We start from the raw sequence: 18,942 nt of genomic DNA on the forward strand, positions 1-18,942 counted from the left end.
AATAATCAAGGAAATGTGGAGCCCACAATGGTCCATTGTTGGCTGTGCAGAAGGCGATAACAAGTTGGAACTCAGCAGGATGACAGTGAAACTAGTACGACAACTAGGGTGGGGGAGGGACAGAGAGAAGGGATGCAAGGGTTACTTGAAGTTAGAGAAATCAATGTTCATACCACTGGGTTGTAAGCTGCCCAAGCAAAATATGAAGTAATCCATCAAAGCATTAGAAGGGAGATGAAGAGAACATGTTTCACCCAGAAGATGAGGGGGATCTGGACATTATTTCCAAAAAGATGCTAAAGGCAGAAGCACTCATTACATTAAAGAAATAGTTGACGTATACTTGTCGGTTTATTCCTAGTCTGTAGACCATGAATATTGTGCTAAGTGACAGTCATAAGTGATGGGTGCAGAATTAGGCCTTTCAGCCCATCGAGTCTACTCTGCCATTCAATCATGGCTGATCTATCTCTCCCTCCTAACCCCATTCTCCTGACTTCTCCCCATAACCTCTGACACCCGGTCATTTTCATCATCGACGTCTGACTTCAATGACAGATCGCACGATGACATTGCAGTGTTAGGGGAGAATGTGGTGCAGTGGGGACAGATTGTGAGCAAACATTTGTCGTACATGTGTTGTATGCTGTACTTATCCTCTGATCTGTTTCGAAGAACAAATTATTTTGTTTTGAACGTGCCCTCAGAGTGCACATAACTGGAAGCATTATTTGCAATCTGCAGCTTGACTACTGAGCTTTGAGTGACCTGGCCTCTCGCATGCAGTTGCTGTAGGTTCAACAGTTCCTCAATAGCAATGAGGAATAGGTGCAATTCCAGAGATGTTTCTTGGAGGTGCAAAAAAATGGAGAAAAATATTGGGGCAATAACACAGATTTGTTTGACACTGGCCCAGACTAAGATGGCCCACTGGCCCAGACACATTGATTAGTATTACAGCTTGCATGTCATCATGGAGCAAATGTAAAATGGAGACAATTTTCTATGGGAAGCAGAATGTAAGGAACATACTCCAGTCTCTCGTAGTTCATGGAGTCAAAGGCTTTAATAAGGTAAAAAAAGACTGGAGTTGGCTCCTGTATTTCTCTTGGTGTCTCGCCTTGTTGAAGATCATGTCTATCAGCAGGTTTGGTTTAGTTTAGAGTTATAGCAAGAAAACGGGAGAAGAAAGGAAAAAGGAGGAGGAGGAGCCCGAGGGCTGAGGGAGAGATAGGAAGGGGAGGAGACAGCAAGGGCTAACAAAATTGGGAGAATTCAATGTTCATTCCACCAGGATGCAGACTCCCCTTGCGGAATATGAGGTGCTGTTTCTCCAATTTCCGGAGTTGCTCGCTCTGGCCATGGAGGAGACCCAGGACAAAGAGGTTGGAAATGGAATGGGACAGGGAGTTGAAGTGCTGAGCCACCGGGAGGTCAGGTTGGTTAATGCGGACCGAGCGGAGGTGTTCGGCAAAACGATCGCCAAGCCTCCGCTTGGTCTCACCTGTCTATACTCCTTATATATTTTTATACCTCAATCGTATTCTCTTAACCACCACATCAGAGAAAGCAGACCTAGCTTCTGCAGTCTCTCCTCCTATGTAAAATATTCCACCCAGACTCATCCTGGTGAGGGTCCTCTCGTTATTGGGTTGGAATGCACATCACTGATCATCTTCTGGGAGATTGTCCTATGGCAGACTTTGGTGGAAGTGATGTCTCCTGATGGTGTGTCATGGGTCAGTGTAGGCAGCTGATAATCGCAAGATCAGGACCCATATTTTGATGGCACAATAATAGAGACTAAAATAGTTGTTGGCAACTGGGAGCAGTTGACAGTCAATGAAGTAGTGGGGAACCCTGATCAGTTGTCAGAGCTTTTTTGGAGTAAGGTTTATTAGAGACACTAACCTGCTTTGGTAAGAGGTATTCCTTCTGCTTCCTGCGTATGGCGTGCACAGCCTAAAGTTGTCGGACAACTTATTCTATTTGACATTATTTGATTATGCATGCCGGGTTGATTGCATTTGTCGAAACAGGGAGGACCACGTGAATGTTGCAATCTTCCACCCCAGAGGTATTCCCCAGTACCCCAGACATTTCCACTGGGAATATCACTGATTTATTTCATTTTTGATAATGACTTTGCATGTTCTGATCACAACCTTCCTGGCAGTTGTGGGTGTTGGAGGATTCTGGTAAAAGGTCACCCTGCAGTCATGTGTCTTGGGAAGGGACTAGGACTCATTCTTTGTCAGTGGGATCAGGGAAGTTATGAGAAGAGGCCTTCTGGTAAAGATTGGACAGCCAATCTTTCATGTGAGCCTCCCTGGTGACATGGGACCATTGGCAATTCCAAAACAGCTGGGGTAAAAAGAATATAGAGGCAAGATCACGGGAGGTTTTATGGATAAAGACAAAGATATAATGAGGCAGCAAGTCAATTTTCAACTCACAATGCTGAAGTGTTGCTGATCATTTATCTGGCAGTGGGAGATTGTTGCAATACAATGTGCTTCAACATAACAATGCTACAGTTCCTTTGCAGTTTGTTGCTTGCTATTGCTGACATTATGCATTCTGGTCATGCAAGATCATGTAAGGAGGATACTGTAGCTGTCGCAAACCGGTCACCACAATGACTTTCTCATTGCAGGTTGATTTTGTGCGGAAGCGTTTTCACAAAGACATCAGATTCAATCCTGTGCTGATGCTGAACTTCTGCCCCGATCTCCATAGCAGCCCAACAGATTTTGGAAATGTGACCAGAGAAATTATCTTTCTTGTCGACAGAAGCAGGAGCACGAGTGGCATTAATATGGAGAAAATAAAAGTTGGTATCTTACATATATATATATATACGAATTTTGAATGTGTAGCAAGGTTTGGTGTTGTAGACTACTAAGTTAATAAAACTATCAACAGAAAGGGTTAGGAACCAGATGCATATGTCTAGGTGAAAGTCACTTATATGTCAGGATTAGACTTTATATTCATCAAAAAAAAAGCCCAGTCTTGGATGGGGGGGGGATTCAACTGCACAATAGCCTTGCATGCATCTTTTCTCATACTTTCTGGTTTCTCATGACATAAAAAGAAGTCACTCGGCCCATTAAGTCTATCCTGGCTCTGTCACCCCCCATCCCTTTCATGTGCCTTATTCACCCTCGCATGCTCATCAACTCAATACCTTCATTTTCCTACTGCCCACCTATGATAAGGGTAACATACTGTGGTCATTTAACTTACCACTAGCATGTCTCTAGAATGTGGGAGAATGGACACCTGGAGGAAATTCATAGAGAGAGCATGCAAACTCCACACCGACAGCATTGAGGGAAGGGGATATATCTGGTTTGGTGGGAGGGTGAGGCAGCAGCACCACCCGCTGCATCATTCCGAGGCCCTTTTCATTTTCAGTCATTAATATAGCCCTTTTCACTTAAACTATGAACATTATGAACAAGTTGAAGATAGTTTCAAGTTCACAATATGTTATTTTGGCAGTAGATTTATAAAGCACAATCTTTCTTTGCTGTCAAAACTAAATTTGAACTCAGTCACAGGGTTAGAAGAACAGTTTTGTTCACAAACCACACTGCTGCAGCAAATATTAAAACTGATAACAATCACAAATGAACTGCACAACTAATGAAACATTATTGAATTTTATTAGCTGAGTCCCTGTAAGAAACATGCAAAGAATTACAATGAACATATGCGGGGCTGTCATATGCTGAGAGAATGGAGCGGCTGGGCTTGTATACTCTGGAATCTGGAAGGATGAGAGGTGATCTTATTGAAACATATAAGATTATTAAGGGTTTGGATAGGCTAGAGGCAGGAACATGTTCCCAATGTTGGGGGTCCAGAACCAGGGGCTACACTTTAAGAATAAGAGGTAATCAATTTAGAACAGAGATGAGGAAACTCTTTTTCACACAGAGAGCTGCGAGTCTGTGGAATTCTCTACATTAGAGGGAGGTGGAGGCCGGTTCTCTGGATACATTAAAAAGAGAGCTAGATAGGGCTCTTAAATATAGCGGTGTCAGGGGATATGGGGAGAAGGCAGGAACGGGGTACTGATTGTGGATGATCAGGCATGATCACATTGAATGGCGGTGCTGGCTCGAAGGGCCGAATGGCCTACTCCTGCACCTATTGTCTATTGAGCAGGCAGACAAGTGCAGGGGGCAGGGGTTGAGGTTTTTGGATCATAAAGATCACTTCAGAGGTGACCTGTACAGGAGGGATGGGTTGTACCTGAACTGAAGAGGAACCAAAGTTCGGGGGAGGAGGAGGGGGGGCGGGAGATTTGCTAGTGCTGCTCGGGAGGGTTTAAGTTAGACTGGGGGGGCAGGACCCAGAGTGGAAAGGGGGCAGGTGAGTAGTTGGAGGCAAGTAGCGTAGTCAAAGTAAGCAAGATTAGCTTATAGGACGGGCAATGAAGTGGAAAGGCCAATGGTTTATTTCTAGGTCTGAGTTACAATAGAAATAACAGAAATATGGCTGAGAGACAGGCAGGACTGGTAGCTCAGTGTTCTAGAATATGGATGCTACAGGCGTGCTAGAGATGCAGGTTAAAGTGGAGGGTGGGGGGAGGGGGGGTTGCTATTTTGATCAGGGAGGACATAACAGTGCTCAGAGAGATTATTCATGAGGGATCAACCAAAATGACTGGAACAGAAACAGGAAGGAAATGACCTATTTGATAAGACTGTATCATAGGCCTCGTGAGAGTCTGATGAACTAGTGGAGCAGATGTGTAGGGAGATTGCAGATAGATATACAAACACTAGGGTAGATTTTGAGGGCAATTTCTATTACTTAATATTGACCGAGCCTCTCGTAGTGTTAAGGGCTTGGACGGGGTGGAGTTTGTTAAATATATCCAAGCAAACCTCCATAATCAATATAAAGAGGGCTAGATGATTAGAGAGGATGCAACAGTGGACATCTTCTTAGGGAACAAACTAGGACGTTTACAGCAGGATCTAGATCAAGTGGGAAGGTGGGTCAAGGATTGGCAAATGGAACTTAATTCTGACAAGTGAGGGGTGTTCCAGGGAAATGGGACCCGCCTAGTGTGCAAAATTGGTCGGCATAGACAGGGTGGGTCGAAAGGGCCTATTACCATGCTCCACAGCTCTATGACTGAGTCTCACAGAATGCTGACGAGAAATATTCCATCAAATGTAAGGGGAAAATATACAATTAATGGTAAGACCATTAACAGCATTGATATACAGAGTGATCTTATAGTTCAAGTTCATATCTCCCTTAATGTGGCAACACAAGTAGATAGAGAGATAAAGAGGGCATATGGTTTATTTATTTTCATTGGCCAGGGCACTGAGTATACTGTAAGAGTAAGGAAGTCATGATGCAGTTTTACAGACTTTGGTTAGGCCGCTTAGAAATATATAAAATTATGCGAGGCACAGAATGGATAGACAGTCGGAATCTTTTTCCCATGGTGGAAAAGTCAAAGACTAGAGGACATGCTTCAAGGTGAGATAGGAAAGGGTTAAAGGAATTGTGAGGGACAGGTTTTTTTTACACAGAGGGTGGCGAGTGTTCGAAACATGGTGCTGCCGGTGGTGGTGGAAGCAGATATGATTTTGTTTGTCTAAGAGCTTTTGGATAGATATGTGAATATGCAGGTAATGGAAGACTGTGGATTATGTGCAGGCAGGTAAGAGCAGGCCTTGGCATCATGTTTGGCATAGATGTGTGCAAAAGGGCTTGTTCCTGTACTGTTCTATGCCCCAAAGTAGTCATTTATGCATAATAAAAATCAGATATCTTGATTTTCAATTATTAAAGGAAGTACATCATCAGAACATAAAAATGGTGGGCAAGAGGCCATGAGATCTCCTGAGCCTGTACTGCTATTCAATAAAATCACAGCTTCCCAAAACATTGCCTCAACTCCACTTTCCTCCTTGTTCCCCATAACATTGACTCACCTAAAGTTTCTTATTAGGGGTCAACTATGTGGGTGAGCTATATTTATGCCAGGAAACGCTTTTAACTGTTAATGGAAAATAACATGTCTATGATGAAAATTCATGACACGACTGCTTCCCAATGTACTCGCATGGCTGGGTTTCGACATATCCCAGCTTGATGCCCACACATCCTCACACCCCTTTGTGAAACTTATGCAGGAATTGTATCATATTGTTAATTACACTTTCCTAGTGGAGGAAAGTCTGATGAAATTCATCCCATTGAAACTTATGACTCAGAACAAGCATATTAGGAATTTTTGACTGGAAATGGGAAAGGTGGAGGAGAACTATTGCAACTATAGAAATACAGAACAACGTCCAAGAACAACATCCCCAATATTCAAATGGAAATTAAGTAAAAAATTGAGGAAAAATAATTTACAAAACCATACTGAAAGGATGGAGAATAAGACTGATTGGTAAGGTCTCCTCAATGATCTAAGCGACATCCTGTGCCATCTCATGTGATTATCAATGATGGATAGATTCTGGCTATAGAAATATATTAACTGTAAGGTGGATCAAAATTGATCAATTTCCCTTTGAATTAAAGCCATGCTATTACAGTCAGCAAAGAATAATGTGTTAGTGTAGCGAGTCCAAACTTTGTGGTCAAACGGTTACTTTATTCGGTGAGATAAGTTTAACATACATGTGCGTTGGGACTCTCTAACATATTGAGTCATTGCTGCTGCTGTTGCTGAGCAAGGGTGTTGACTCGAGCTCAGCTACCTGTTGACTCATGATCTCAAGGTAAGATCTGCTGATGTAGCCGGACACTCCCCTTAACCCATGACGTCACGTGACAGTCCTCGTAACCAGTGATGGGGGTTCGACAGCAAGTGGTCTGACCATCAGGTGACGCCACGTGGTGGTTAAAATAAAAGGCAGCAAGGAGGGAAATGTGTACTGGAAACAATGATCTTGTACATCTTCTAAACTAAACAATTGAAGCTCAAGAATTTCTAAAATCTGAAATAACGTTGCAACTTTGAATCTCCAAAATGTTCTTCTCACTGTGTGACAAGAGTTTCCTTATTCCACATCCAATTTCCATTACATTAGATATAGTTGAGGGAAACACAACGAATCATACCTCACTTGCGTCTTATTGGGAATCTTTCCAATCATGTTTTCATGAAAGCAATGAAGTCGACCTAATCGAAGCCACAAATGGAATCTCTTGATACCATGATACAAGATTCCTCTATATCTGCCTGTTCTTGCTGTGACGTTTGACATATTCAACTGCATTGTCCTCCATTTTCCAACTCAGATGGGTTATTAATGTCAGTAGATTCCTTTTTTACGTATATAGCCATAACTCTGTCCCTTCTCAGTTCCATTCATTACCACTGGATTGCTTCATGAGTCATGTCTTATCTTGCATGCTATCATCTAAATGCTTTTCTTTGGTGACATCTAACCATTGACAACATCCAGAAGTACCTTACCACGGTCATTGACTCCTTCATTGCATTCTCTTGCCAGATGCAATGGTTAACAACCTATCTGTGATGAACCACAATTCCAATTAGCTGATCATTGAGCAAACTGGATCTGCCATCTGTAGGTCCATCACAAACAGAGCATGTCCCATCGATTCCGCCCCTCTGTGCAATGACAGTTTCTAGATGAATATGACTGCAACATACATTTTCAATTCTTTTAATTCCAAAGAAAAACAACTTCTGCTAGTCTGGCAGCTTCAGATTATCTGCTGTCAAATTCCTCATCCATTTCACTGAGACCTCCAAACTCAATCCTACCAGCAGGCAACTGGAGGTACCATGTAACAGTAAATCATTACAGAATATGCACAAAGATATAAATATGTTCAATGTATATTCCACTCTCAGTGATCAACCATCAAAGGAAATATACAATACAATTACATATTCCCATTGCATCAGGGCAAATCCTACATATACATTCAAAACAGCATATTCTACAATGACTTTTGTTGTTCATTTGGCAAAATTAAAGATCATGTGATGGGAGCAGAATGAGGCCATTTGGTCTATCAAGTCTACTCCACCATTCAAGCATGGCTTATCTATCTCTCCTCCATGCTGACAAGGGGACATTTTGGGTCGAGACCATTAAACCATCTAACACTTTCTAACCATATAACTATATAACACATTCTTCAGATGCTGAAGAAAAGGTTTTGACCCAAAATGTCACCTATTTCTTTTCTCCAGAGGTGCTATCTGATCCGCTGAATTACTCCAGCTTTTTGTGTGTATGTTCAGATTAAACCAGCATCTGCAGTTCCTTCCTACTGAAATCAAATGTTCGCACTTACGTTATTTTTTAAGTTAAAGTTGTTTTAATTTTTACTGTTTGAGTTACACTGGGTTATGTAAATATTGCAACTATTCTGACACATGAATAAATTGCAGATTTGTTCAACATCATAGTTTGTGTTCGGAAAAGTCACAAGGGGTTGATTGAAGCCACGTGGGTGTAAGTAAAGAATGAGAAGGTGAGAACATGAAATGAACTCACTGCCGAGGTATTAGACTTACAATCCCCATGCGAAGGTACTGGAGTGAAGGTGAGGGAAGATGGGATATTCTTAGCTATCCTGTTAGAAAAGAGATGCTTCAAAAAGAGAGATAATGAAGGAAAAGGTTCTGGTATCATGTAATATGTGTAACAAAAATTGTAGTTTCAATCTTACTGCTTTGTTTTCTAGGAAGCCATGCTAGTTGCCATTAAAAGTTTACCACCTGGGACACTACTGAACATCATCGGGTTAGGCACAAATGTGAGGACTCTCTTCTCTTCCAGTCAAGTGTGCAGTGATGTAAGTTCTCCCAGTTGAAAATATAATTTGTTTCCTTTTATCATCTAGAGTTTAAGTTGGGATAGCACAACATTTCATTTTGCGCACTCTCTCTTTGACATCCTTAATGCAGTAGCTGGAATTTGGCTTTCCCATATATCCACCCCAGTGGAAGGCAGCCACCATTGTTGATGTGACGGTCTAACATGTCTCCCATTTCTCTCTTTGTTAAAAGAAAATGTTCGTCATTTGATACCGGCCACAATCTTCGTCACTTTCTAACAGTCATCAAACGAGCAATATCTATTATCTCAAATTATGAACTATGTGATTGTATTATTATTTCATGCAATGTTTACCTGCATTCTGTACTGTCTCCAGTTAAGCTATTTGTTTGTTTAAAGGAGACCCTATCCTTGGCAAATGAATATATTCAGAGGATGGGAGCTGACATGGGCAGCAGTAATATACTTGGTGCTTTATCCTGGATTTATAAACAACCAGTCCATTGTGGGTATCCTCGGCAGCTCTTTATTTTGACTGATGCTTCTATGAGCCAAGCCGGGAAAATCATAGAGTTGGTACGAAAAAACGCAAGCTCAGCAAGGTACTTCTCTTATGCTTACGTTCTATTAGATAAATACTGTGCTTTTGATCAATAGAAATATTTATCGCAAAAGGGAATTGTAAATTCCATTTCTGTTTAGTTTTTTTCTGCATTTCAATTTCACTGCTTTTTGTTTTCACATTGGCCGCCCATTGATGGCATCATCTGAAACCCAAGGTGATTTCCCACATGTGCATTAATGAGGTCTAACTCTTCCTCACCAGCACTTCTCTTCATTTGAGTTAGACGGATGAGGGGGGACCTCAATGAAACGTACCGAATAGTGAAATGCCTGGATGGAATGGATGTGGAGAGGATGTTTTCACAAGTGGGAGAGACAAGGACCAGAGGTCATAGCCTCAGAATAAAAGGACGTTCTTTTAGGAAGGAGATGAGGATGAATACCTTTAGTCAGAGGGTGGTGAATCTGTGGAAATTATTGCCACAGAAAGCTGTGGAGGCAAAGTCAATGGATATTTTTAAGTCGGAGATAGACAGATTTGTGATTAGTATGGGTGTTTGGGGTTATGGGGAGAAGGCAGTAGAATGGGGTTGAGAGGAATAGATAGACCAGCCATGAATGAATGGTGGAGTAGACTTGATGAGCTGATTGGCCTAATTCTGCTCTTATGAACTTCACTGATCCACTGTCTCTATGTTGCCAGAATCTCCCAGAGACAAATAGATATGTAACTAATGCAGAGAATCAGCCCCTTTCAGGCCATCTTATCCATGTTGACCATGGTGCCTATCTACCCCCATCCCATTTGCCTGCATCAGGCTCATATCCCTCAATGCCATTCCTAACTTAGCTCCTGTCCAAACAGATATTGTCCTTCTAACTACAGCCCACCATTCTAGGCAACATCCTGATACATCTTCTGTCCATTGCTGTTTGTGCAAAAACTTCCTCTGACCAAACATTGGAAAGGCTGAAGCCAATAGACCAGACCTTGCTGGACCTGCACTACCCCTCATTGTTCCGTATGGCTCCGAATGCAGTGTCGGCATCACTGCTGTGGTCATTCTGGGAAGTGCAGTGAGCTGCGAGTGGTGACCAGGCTGCAGGCCATGAGACCATGGATCACCCTGTATGGCCCTCTGATGCCTTGTCCTGTCCCAGATCTTTTCTGCTGTTGCTAGATGTCTCCAATTAATCAGAAACAGCTGAAAAATATTTAAATAGTTGAAAGTAATGGTTCTTTTTAAAACGATAAATTCACATAAAACCCATTTAGGGTGTAAAATTACTTAAAATATGAGATATGAGCTATATAAAAGATATGAGCTAGGCACAGACAAGAGGGATTAGCTTGGTTAGGCAACTTGATGAAGTTAGGCTGAAGGGTTTGTTTCCATGTTGTTTAGCTCTATTATTCTATCTTAATATCATTTGATGTTTGATGTCAAATTTTGTTTGGCACTGTTGGCTATGCAGTGCCATAAGATATTTTACTTGTTAAAATCTTCATACAAATAAAAGTTGTTGGTGACTTGCACATTGGAAATACAATAACACATTTCTTATCTAATATACAGAGGAGATTCATGCTAGGCATGGTTTTAATTATTTCTATTTAGTGTCTTCTTAGCTTTCAGTTCCAAAGGAAGCAACACTAACATTACCAGCCAATCCACTTTAACTACAGTCATTCAAGTCCGGAATCATTCCAGTAAATCTCTTTCACAACCTCACCAGAGCTTCTCATTTGGCCTAAAGAATAATTGCCAGAACTGGACACAGTGGCCTGATTCTGACCTCTGGAGAGCTGAATGTGTGGCGGGGAGTTTGTTGAGAGCCTGGAAAGCTCAGATAAACTGTTTTCCCAAATTATCCGCAGAATCTAACTGCAGCATCCCTTTAAATGGGTTTCCTGATTACATGCAGCTTGATCAATAGTCTAAGATACTGCCAGGCAGCAAGCTTGCTTCATAAGGTCAAGAACAGGTAAGGGAAGTGATAGATGATAGTAAATTCTGGATTGTAGCTGGTGAGGTGAGGTGGGGGTGGGGTGGTGGTGGTCGGTGTTTTGGTTGCATGGATTGAAGGGGTGAGGAGGAGACTGTGGGCATTTGGTGTTGGTGGTTGACGAGGTGGGTAAATGATATAGGGGAAGGTATAGGCAGACAGATTCTGGATATGAGGTATGGGTAGTAATCCTGACATTACGGTCCTGTTTTTAACCAACTATCCAAATCCCTAAATTCTCTTTGCATAATCTAATCTCCCTTCTACCAAGATGTGACCACAGCCATCCATCTCTGGGAGTTAAGATTTGGCCCAGGAATCTAGCTGGAGATGCTTCACACATGGACACCTTAACTTGCTGGCTTTACATGCACTATATCTTTATTAATAAATACAAGGATCATTATTTGCTTCATCAACGTTCTTCAAAGAATTATCCATGAACTTGCCGAAAGGGGAGGGTGAACATCTAATATCATGGCCTCATTTGGCACAAATCCCTCTAAACCTATCCTGTCCACATACCTGTCTGATTGCTTCTTAAACTTTGCGATAGTCCGTATCTCAACTACCTCCATACACCCACACCCGTTCCATACACCCACCACCCTTTGTGCAAAAAAAGTTACCCCTCAGATTTCTATAAAACCTTTCCCCTTTCACCTTAAACCTATGCCCTCTGGTTCTCGCTTCCCCCCACCCTGGACAAGAGACTGAGAGTTGGGGGAGAGGGAAACGAGAGATATAGACAGTGACATAGAGAGATATAGAACAAATGAATGAAAGATATGCAAAACAGTAACGATGATCTAGGAAACGGTCCATTGTTAGCTGTGGGCTAGATATTAATGAGTTATATAGACAATGAAACTCACCAGGATGACAGTGAAGTTAGTACAACGACTAGGATGGGGGAGAGAGAGGGAATGCAAGTTAGAGAAACCAATATTCATACCCCTGGGTTGTAAGCTGCCCAAGCGAAATATATATCTCTCTCTCTCAATATCTCTGCCGTCTATATCCCTTGTGTCCCTTTCCCCTGACTCGCAGTCTGAAGAAGGGTCTCGACCTGAAACGTCACCTATTCCTTTTCTCCAATGCTGCCTGACCTGCTGAATTACACCAGCTTTTTGCAGTTTAAACCAGCATCTGCAGTTCCTTTCTACACATATCTATCTCTCATTTTTGAGCACATGTAAACTTCCAGTTTATTGGAACTGCCCCTGTATAACTGTGAATTGTGAATTAGCATATCACTTCCATCGGCATCTCATTGGACCAGGTGATTTGCCCACTTTAAGTACGTTAACCCTTAGTACCTGCTCCATCTTATTTTTAAACTTATCTGATATTGTGGCAATTTCCTCTTTTATTGCACCTTTGACAAAGCCTTTCTCCAAAAATAACTCTGATACAAAATATGCTTGATATTTCAGCTATGGCTTTTGTACATTATTGCAGGCTTCCCTTCTCCCAGTTCTTTAAAGTTCCAATTATAGAAGCTTATTATATTTTTGCGATGAAAAATGCTGTGCTTTAAAACTATGGGGTAAACATTTATCTTCTTCCAGAAAAATGTTAAACTTTCCTTTTTCAAACAACATTCACAAACCAAGCTCTCTCATTCCATATACTGATTGCTAATGCGTGAGGCCCAACACAAATTGGAGGTCCAGCACCCAATATTTTGCTTTGGCAGCCTACAATCCAGCGGTATGAATATCGACTTCTCTAACTTCAAGTCACCTTTACTTTCCCTCTCTCTCCATTCCTCTCCCATCCTGGTTCGCTGACCAGTCTGACTGTCCTCCTGAATAAATTTTATCTTTGTATACTTCGTTGTCGTCATCCTTCAAGTTCAAGTTACATTTATTGTCACATGAACCAATTGGTACACTGAGATTTGAGTGTCAGCCATACGAATAAAAAGAACACAACACACGATAGAATTTAACATGGACATCCCCACACAGCGGAATCAACGCTTTCCACTGTGAGGGAAGGCAATAAAGTTCAGTCATCTTCCTCTTTGTTCACCCGTGGTCGGGGCCCTTGAGCCCACCGCAGTCGCCGCTACGGCGGCCTGATGTTCAGGCCCCCTCACCGGGATGATTGGAGCTCTGGCGTTGGAATGGAAGAACACACTCAGCGGCTTCTGGAGTTTCTGAATCGGCCACTTCTTACCGGAGATCGCGACTTCCGAAGTCCACAGGCCAAGCTGGGCGGAGTTCCAGCACGGGTGATCCCCGGCAAGGGGTCCCAGGCATCTGCAATGTTAAAATCAGCGTCGCCCGCGGCTAAAAGCTCCGCAAACCACAGCTCCATGGTGTTAATCAGCAGGCACAACACTGCAGAGCTATAAACACAGAGATCCCCGGTAAGACTCCGCGATGGAATTCAGTGCTGTGCCGCTGCTGAAGCTCTGGCCGATCTCTGGCAGGAAAGGCTGCGCCAATGCAGATGGTGGGCCGTGAGGGGGGGGGGGGGGGGGGGGTTCGAAGATACGACTCAGAGAAAAGACGCATCTCTGACCAGGAAGTGACTGGGAAACGGTTTCCCCCTATTTCCCCCACGTCTAAAAGAATTAGAAACCTGTAAAACATACATTTAGACACTAAAACTAACAAAAAGGGTGAAAGGACGGACAACTGCTGGCGAGGCTGCCACACTCGATGGTGCCACCCGATGGAAGCTAACAATGGTCCTCTAGCTAACAATGATCTATTCTACATTTTCCTTGACCTTCGTCCCCTTTGATGTCTCATTTTCACACCTTACCCTTCCATATCTGTGTCTCTCCCCGACTCTCAGTTTGAAGAAGGGTCTCGACCCAAAACATCACCCATTCCTTCCATCTAGCGATGCTGCCTATCCTGCTGAGTTACTCCAGCATATTGTTTATAACTTCAGTGTATACCAGCATCTGCAGTTCCTTCCAACGCAATAATTTCTTATGTTGTTCCATTGATAACGTTTGTTTAATTTTTATATGTTCACTATTGCTTGAACGCTCTCCCCGTAGAAAATGTGAAACTATAGAAATTGGAGGTTCACACACAAATAATTCACCCTCTCCCACCTGGCTCTATAACATGATTGGTAGTGACAGTTAGTAGGCAAAGTGCTTTCCATGATTGTATCTCCGCAAAAGAAAATCACAGTGAGTGGAAAGATTGGCTATGTTTAAAAATACTTACAGACGCCAAAGCTTCAGAATGACCAAACATTCATCAAAATATCAAAACAGCCTACGTTTTCCTTCTGTTTCTTAGCGGCAGTTTGGTTCATGGATTCTATATGTAATTAGTTTTTAGTAATAATGTAATGGTTGATATGGCACCGTACATTATTTGGTTAGAAGAAGGAAAATGTCAAGGAGATCTAACTAGCTCACCAAAAAAAAGCCTTTAACAACAAAGCAAACAAAGACATGCCATTAGGATATTTATTGTGTTGCTGTCTAACGGTCATCCACTTAGCTGCATATTTGAAGGAAAATGCCATTAGCAAAATTGGTACAATATCTCTACACATCTTAAAATGAAAGCAGTGTTTCGGGTCACCAACATTACCTGTGCAGGGATTAAGTAAACATTTCTACTGGAATTTATTTATCTTGTTAACTTCACTGATAAGCTGCAGAAAAAGTATGCATTTCTATTGCCACAATTTTAACATAAGCTTTCAATAGATGTTTCAGTTACGGGCTGGGTCCTAATGCCTGCAAGCGCTTACTACGCAGAGTTGCAAAGATCACAGGTGGACTGTTTGAATCTTTCAGTGAAGGTGAACAGTTGCAACCAAAGGTACGTGGCCAAAACAATTGAGTCATAATCTGAGTTTGCACTGAATTTGGGGAATAATGTAAAACTGGCAAAATGTATCCAGTTAATTAGCAATCTTCAGTTATGATTTATAATCTATATCATATAAATAAGACTCATTATTGGTGCTCCACTCCCTTTCCTGCTGGACATATACATGAAGAGATGTATCAGCAGAGCCATCTCCATCATCAAAGACCCCTACCACCCATCGCATCACATATTCTCGATCCTGCCATCTGGGAAGAGGTACAGGAGCATTAGCTGCAAAACCAGCAGGATGCTCCTCAGCTTCTTCCCGCAGGCTATAAGACTGATAAACGGACTTTGCCCTCTGCCAAAGTATCGCGCACCAACCACCAACCTGGACACACTGCAGCAAAGGCACTGTCGTGCCGCTGCCGATCGGAACGCCTGTTGAATGTTTAGTAGAGTGTTAAATTTGTTCATGATGTATGTATTTTTATTTCTATTTATTTTTAATGCACACTGAATGGACACTGGTTGAGCAACATTTTTTTGTTTCCTCTGGGTATGTGAATACTCAGGAAAATGACAATAAAGATATACAATACAATACAGTTGTTCTAAACATCTCTAGATCAATGCATTCTAATTATCAAGGGTAGTGCTACTTAAATAATGGGCCATTTACAATAATCCATGTAATTGATGGTCAATTTGAAAATTAATTACCAAATAGCTGATTGTTTTGCTTTAGATCTAATTCAGTTTATTTGAAATTCTACCAAGTTAGTGCTGTCACAGTTGGGTTTGTAAAAACTGCTCATTAAGATAAATGCTCAATTTTCTTGCTGGTTCAGATTTAACGGGAAATACCTTTCCATGTACTGTATTAGTCTGATTCAATGTTGCCACCAAAATGGGAATTCTTGTTGTTAGCTGAATGGCTTGAATTCTTCCTAAAGGTGAATTGAATTGAATTGAATTGAATTGAATTGAAGAAGATAATTCAGAAAATTGATGGATGCATAGGACATGCAAAGCCTTGTTCTTATCTCAAAGTTAATTTGGCTGGTGCAATTTCTATTCAAAGAGCAGGGGTCAGTTAATAATTTAAACACAACTTCCTAGTACTAGTTGAAAATAAAATTGAAGAAAATGGATGTCCACTCAGTTATTCTCATATTTGACCATTTGTGGCTCTTATAAAATTGCTGCAGTTTTGATTTGAGCTTAAAGCAAACTATAATAATGATATTTTACATTGATTTTTGCTGAATTGTTCTAAGTTTAAGCACAGGTTATACGTTTGTCATTGCTATTAATTTGACCTCCATTAGCATCCATGTGAGAGAGAAATGTTTGTTACTCTTAAATGTGTCTGCTTTTAAACAAGAGGCTGAGCAACACTTAAGCTCCCCATGGAATAAAATGGCAATGTACTTAGCTCTCTTCTGATGGACACAGTGAGCCATTATCTTATCAGCAAAGATAATGTACCTGAATATGAATGTATTATTTTTCAATCAGTTAATTAAATCTTTGAAGAAAGCAATTGAGCCAGTTATGAGTGACATCACCATCGAATGGTATCTCCCAGATACTTTAGAAGTTCTTCTTTCGCCAATGGAAATTGGACCTTTATACCCAGGGGATCATCTCAACAGCTATGGTGTCATTTATGACCTTTCTGGATTCCAAAGGAAGAAGAATGTGGTAAGTCAGGTCTGTTCTAAGTCAGAATCTTCTCATCACGTTCGGGTCAGCAGGGAGTGACAGCGCCAATGTTCCCGATGTTGGGGGAGTCCAGAACCAGGGGCCACAGTTTAAGAATAAGGGGTAGGCCATTTAGAACAGTGATGAGGAAAAACATTTTCACCCAGAGAGTTGTGAATCTGTGGAATTCTCTGCCTCAGAAGGCAGTGGAGGCCAATTCTCTGGATGCTTTCAAGAGAGAGTTAGAGAGAGCTCTTAAAGATAGCAGAGTCAAGGGATATGGGGAGAAGGCAGGAACGGGGTACTGATTGTGGATGATCAGCCATGATCACAATGAATGGCGGTGCTGGCTCCAAGGGCCGAAAGGCCTACTCCTGCACCTATTGTCTATTGTCTAATGTCTAATGTGCGGGATAGCTAGCAAGCAGGAAAGGCAAATGTTGACGAAGGCAAGTTGAGTTCATGAAGTTATTGACACCTGAGGCAACACAAAGCCAGCTGATGGCTGAGGGGTGTCAGAGGTTGTGGGGGTGGAGACAGATATTGACGCTGGCATTAGGAAGGTCAATGAAAGGGAAACATACTCACGGTAGATAGACACAAAATGCTGGATTAACTCCGCGGGACAGGCTGCATCTCTGGAGCGAAGGAATGGGTGATGTTATGGGTCGAGACCCTTCTTCAGACTGAAAGTTCAGTAAGTGGAGAGGTGGGGTGTTTGTTGTGAGTGATAATTTTGTGTGCATGTGAAATTGGAATCATGGGCGAGTGCTTTCCACTGTGGGTGTTATAGAAAGGAGGGCTTAGCGATCAAAGGCATGGAAAGAAGTATGCATCCAGAGAAGCCTCTCGTGAACCAACTCAACTAGCTGTTTGATGAGTTATTTTTTCTGAAAACTCAGTTAAGGATTAAAGTCCAAGCCTGCCCAACCTCTCACTATACTTCAGGCCAACACCCTTTCCAGCTTAACCACGTCTTTCGTATAGCAGGGTGACCAATCAGAACACAATACTCCAAATGTGGCCACACCAACCTCTTGTACAACTGTAAGCTAACATCATAACTTCCATACTAAATACTCTGACCAAAGAACGGCAATGTGCTGAAAAGCTTCTTGACCACCCTATCTATCTCTGACGCCACTTTCAATGAACTATGTACCTGCACTTCTGAATCACACTGCTCAAAAGCATTCCCCAGAGCCCTGCCATTCGCTGTGAAGGTCCTGCCCTGGTTTAATACCAAAATGCAACAGCTCACACTTATCCGCATTAAACACCATTAACCATTCTTCAGCACACTTGCCCAGCTGACATGTGTGGAATGATTAGCTACATACAGTGTTAACTTTCATGGGAAATCTATTAGCAATTATGAAGGTTAATTTTCAATATTTAATTAATTGTGAAAAATTACTACTGAAAACATAAACATTTTTCTTCTGCTATAGGGAAAACAACATATTTCTAAAACGGTGTTAAAAGAGTCAGCCAACTCTGTATTCCAGAATCAAGGTGAATCTTCTACCTCAGCCTTGTCTGACAGGAGCAACCTCTCTTTTCCTGCTGAAAAGAATGACATTAAGGATGCATTAAAGGAGATTTCCCAGGAGATTTCTACAGAGTTTTCAGCAGTTAATGTGGAGGAAAGTGAAAAATCTAAGGGTAAGTTATGTGAAATTTAGACTTTTTTAATCTGCCTTCAATCTATCTAATTTTGCTTGTCCAATCTTTCAATAGCAACTTCCTGATCTTGGTCTTGTTCTAAAGGATAGATGGTCTGGGCCTTTTTCTGAACCATCACCGTATAGTTAACACCTTGATGGTGCTTGACCTCCCAAGATGGTGAAGCTCCAATGTTTAGTTTAGTTTAGAGACACAGCGCGGAAACAGGCTCTTTAGCCCACTGAGTCCGCGCCGACCAGCGATCCCCGCACATTAACACTATCCTACATACCCCAGGGACAATTTACACTTACATCAAGCCAATTAACCTACAAACCTGTACATCTTTGGAGCGTGGGAGAAAACCGAAGATCTCGGAGAAACCCCACGCG

General features: G+C 41.9%; 1 protein-coding gene across 5 annotated transcripts in view; it reads left to right on the forward strand.

Annotated features, from left to right (window-relative positions):
* The window catches only part of vwa5b2 (von Willebrand factor A domain containing 5B2), a 128,383-nt gene that overhangs the window by 72,219 nt on the left and 37,222 nt on the right, over positions 1 to 18,942 (forward strand). For all 5 annotated transcript variants that reach the window (XM_055645545.1, XM_055645544.1, XM_055645547.1 and 2 more), the window contains exons 8-13: positions 2,657 to 2,833; positions 8,716 to 8,826; positions 9,210 to 9,412; positions 15,073 to 15,187; positions 16,700 to 16,885; positions 18,337 to 18,550. In XM_055645545.1, coding sequence (XP_055501520.1) covers positions 2,657 to 2,833; positions 8,716 to 8,826; positions 9,210 to 9,412; positions 15,073 to 15,187; positions 16,700 to 16,885; positions 18,337 to 18,550 — 1,006 coding nt within the window. The remainder of the gene's footprint in view (positions 1 to 2,656; positions 2,834 to 8,715; positions 8,827 to 9,209; positions 9,413 to 15,072; positions 15,188 to 16,699; positions 16,886 to 18,336; positions 18,551 to 18,942) is intronic.

This window comes from Leucoraja erinacea, chromosome 14 (genome assembly GCF_028641065.1).
Source record: "Leucoraja erinacea ecotype New England chromosome 14, Leri_hhj_1, whole genome shotgun sequence".
NCBI lineage: Eukaryota > Metazoa > Chordata > Chondrichthyes > Rajiformes > Rajidae > Leucoraja > Leucoraja erinaceus.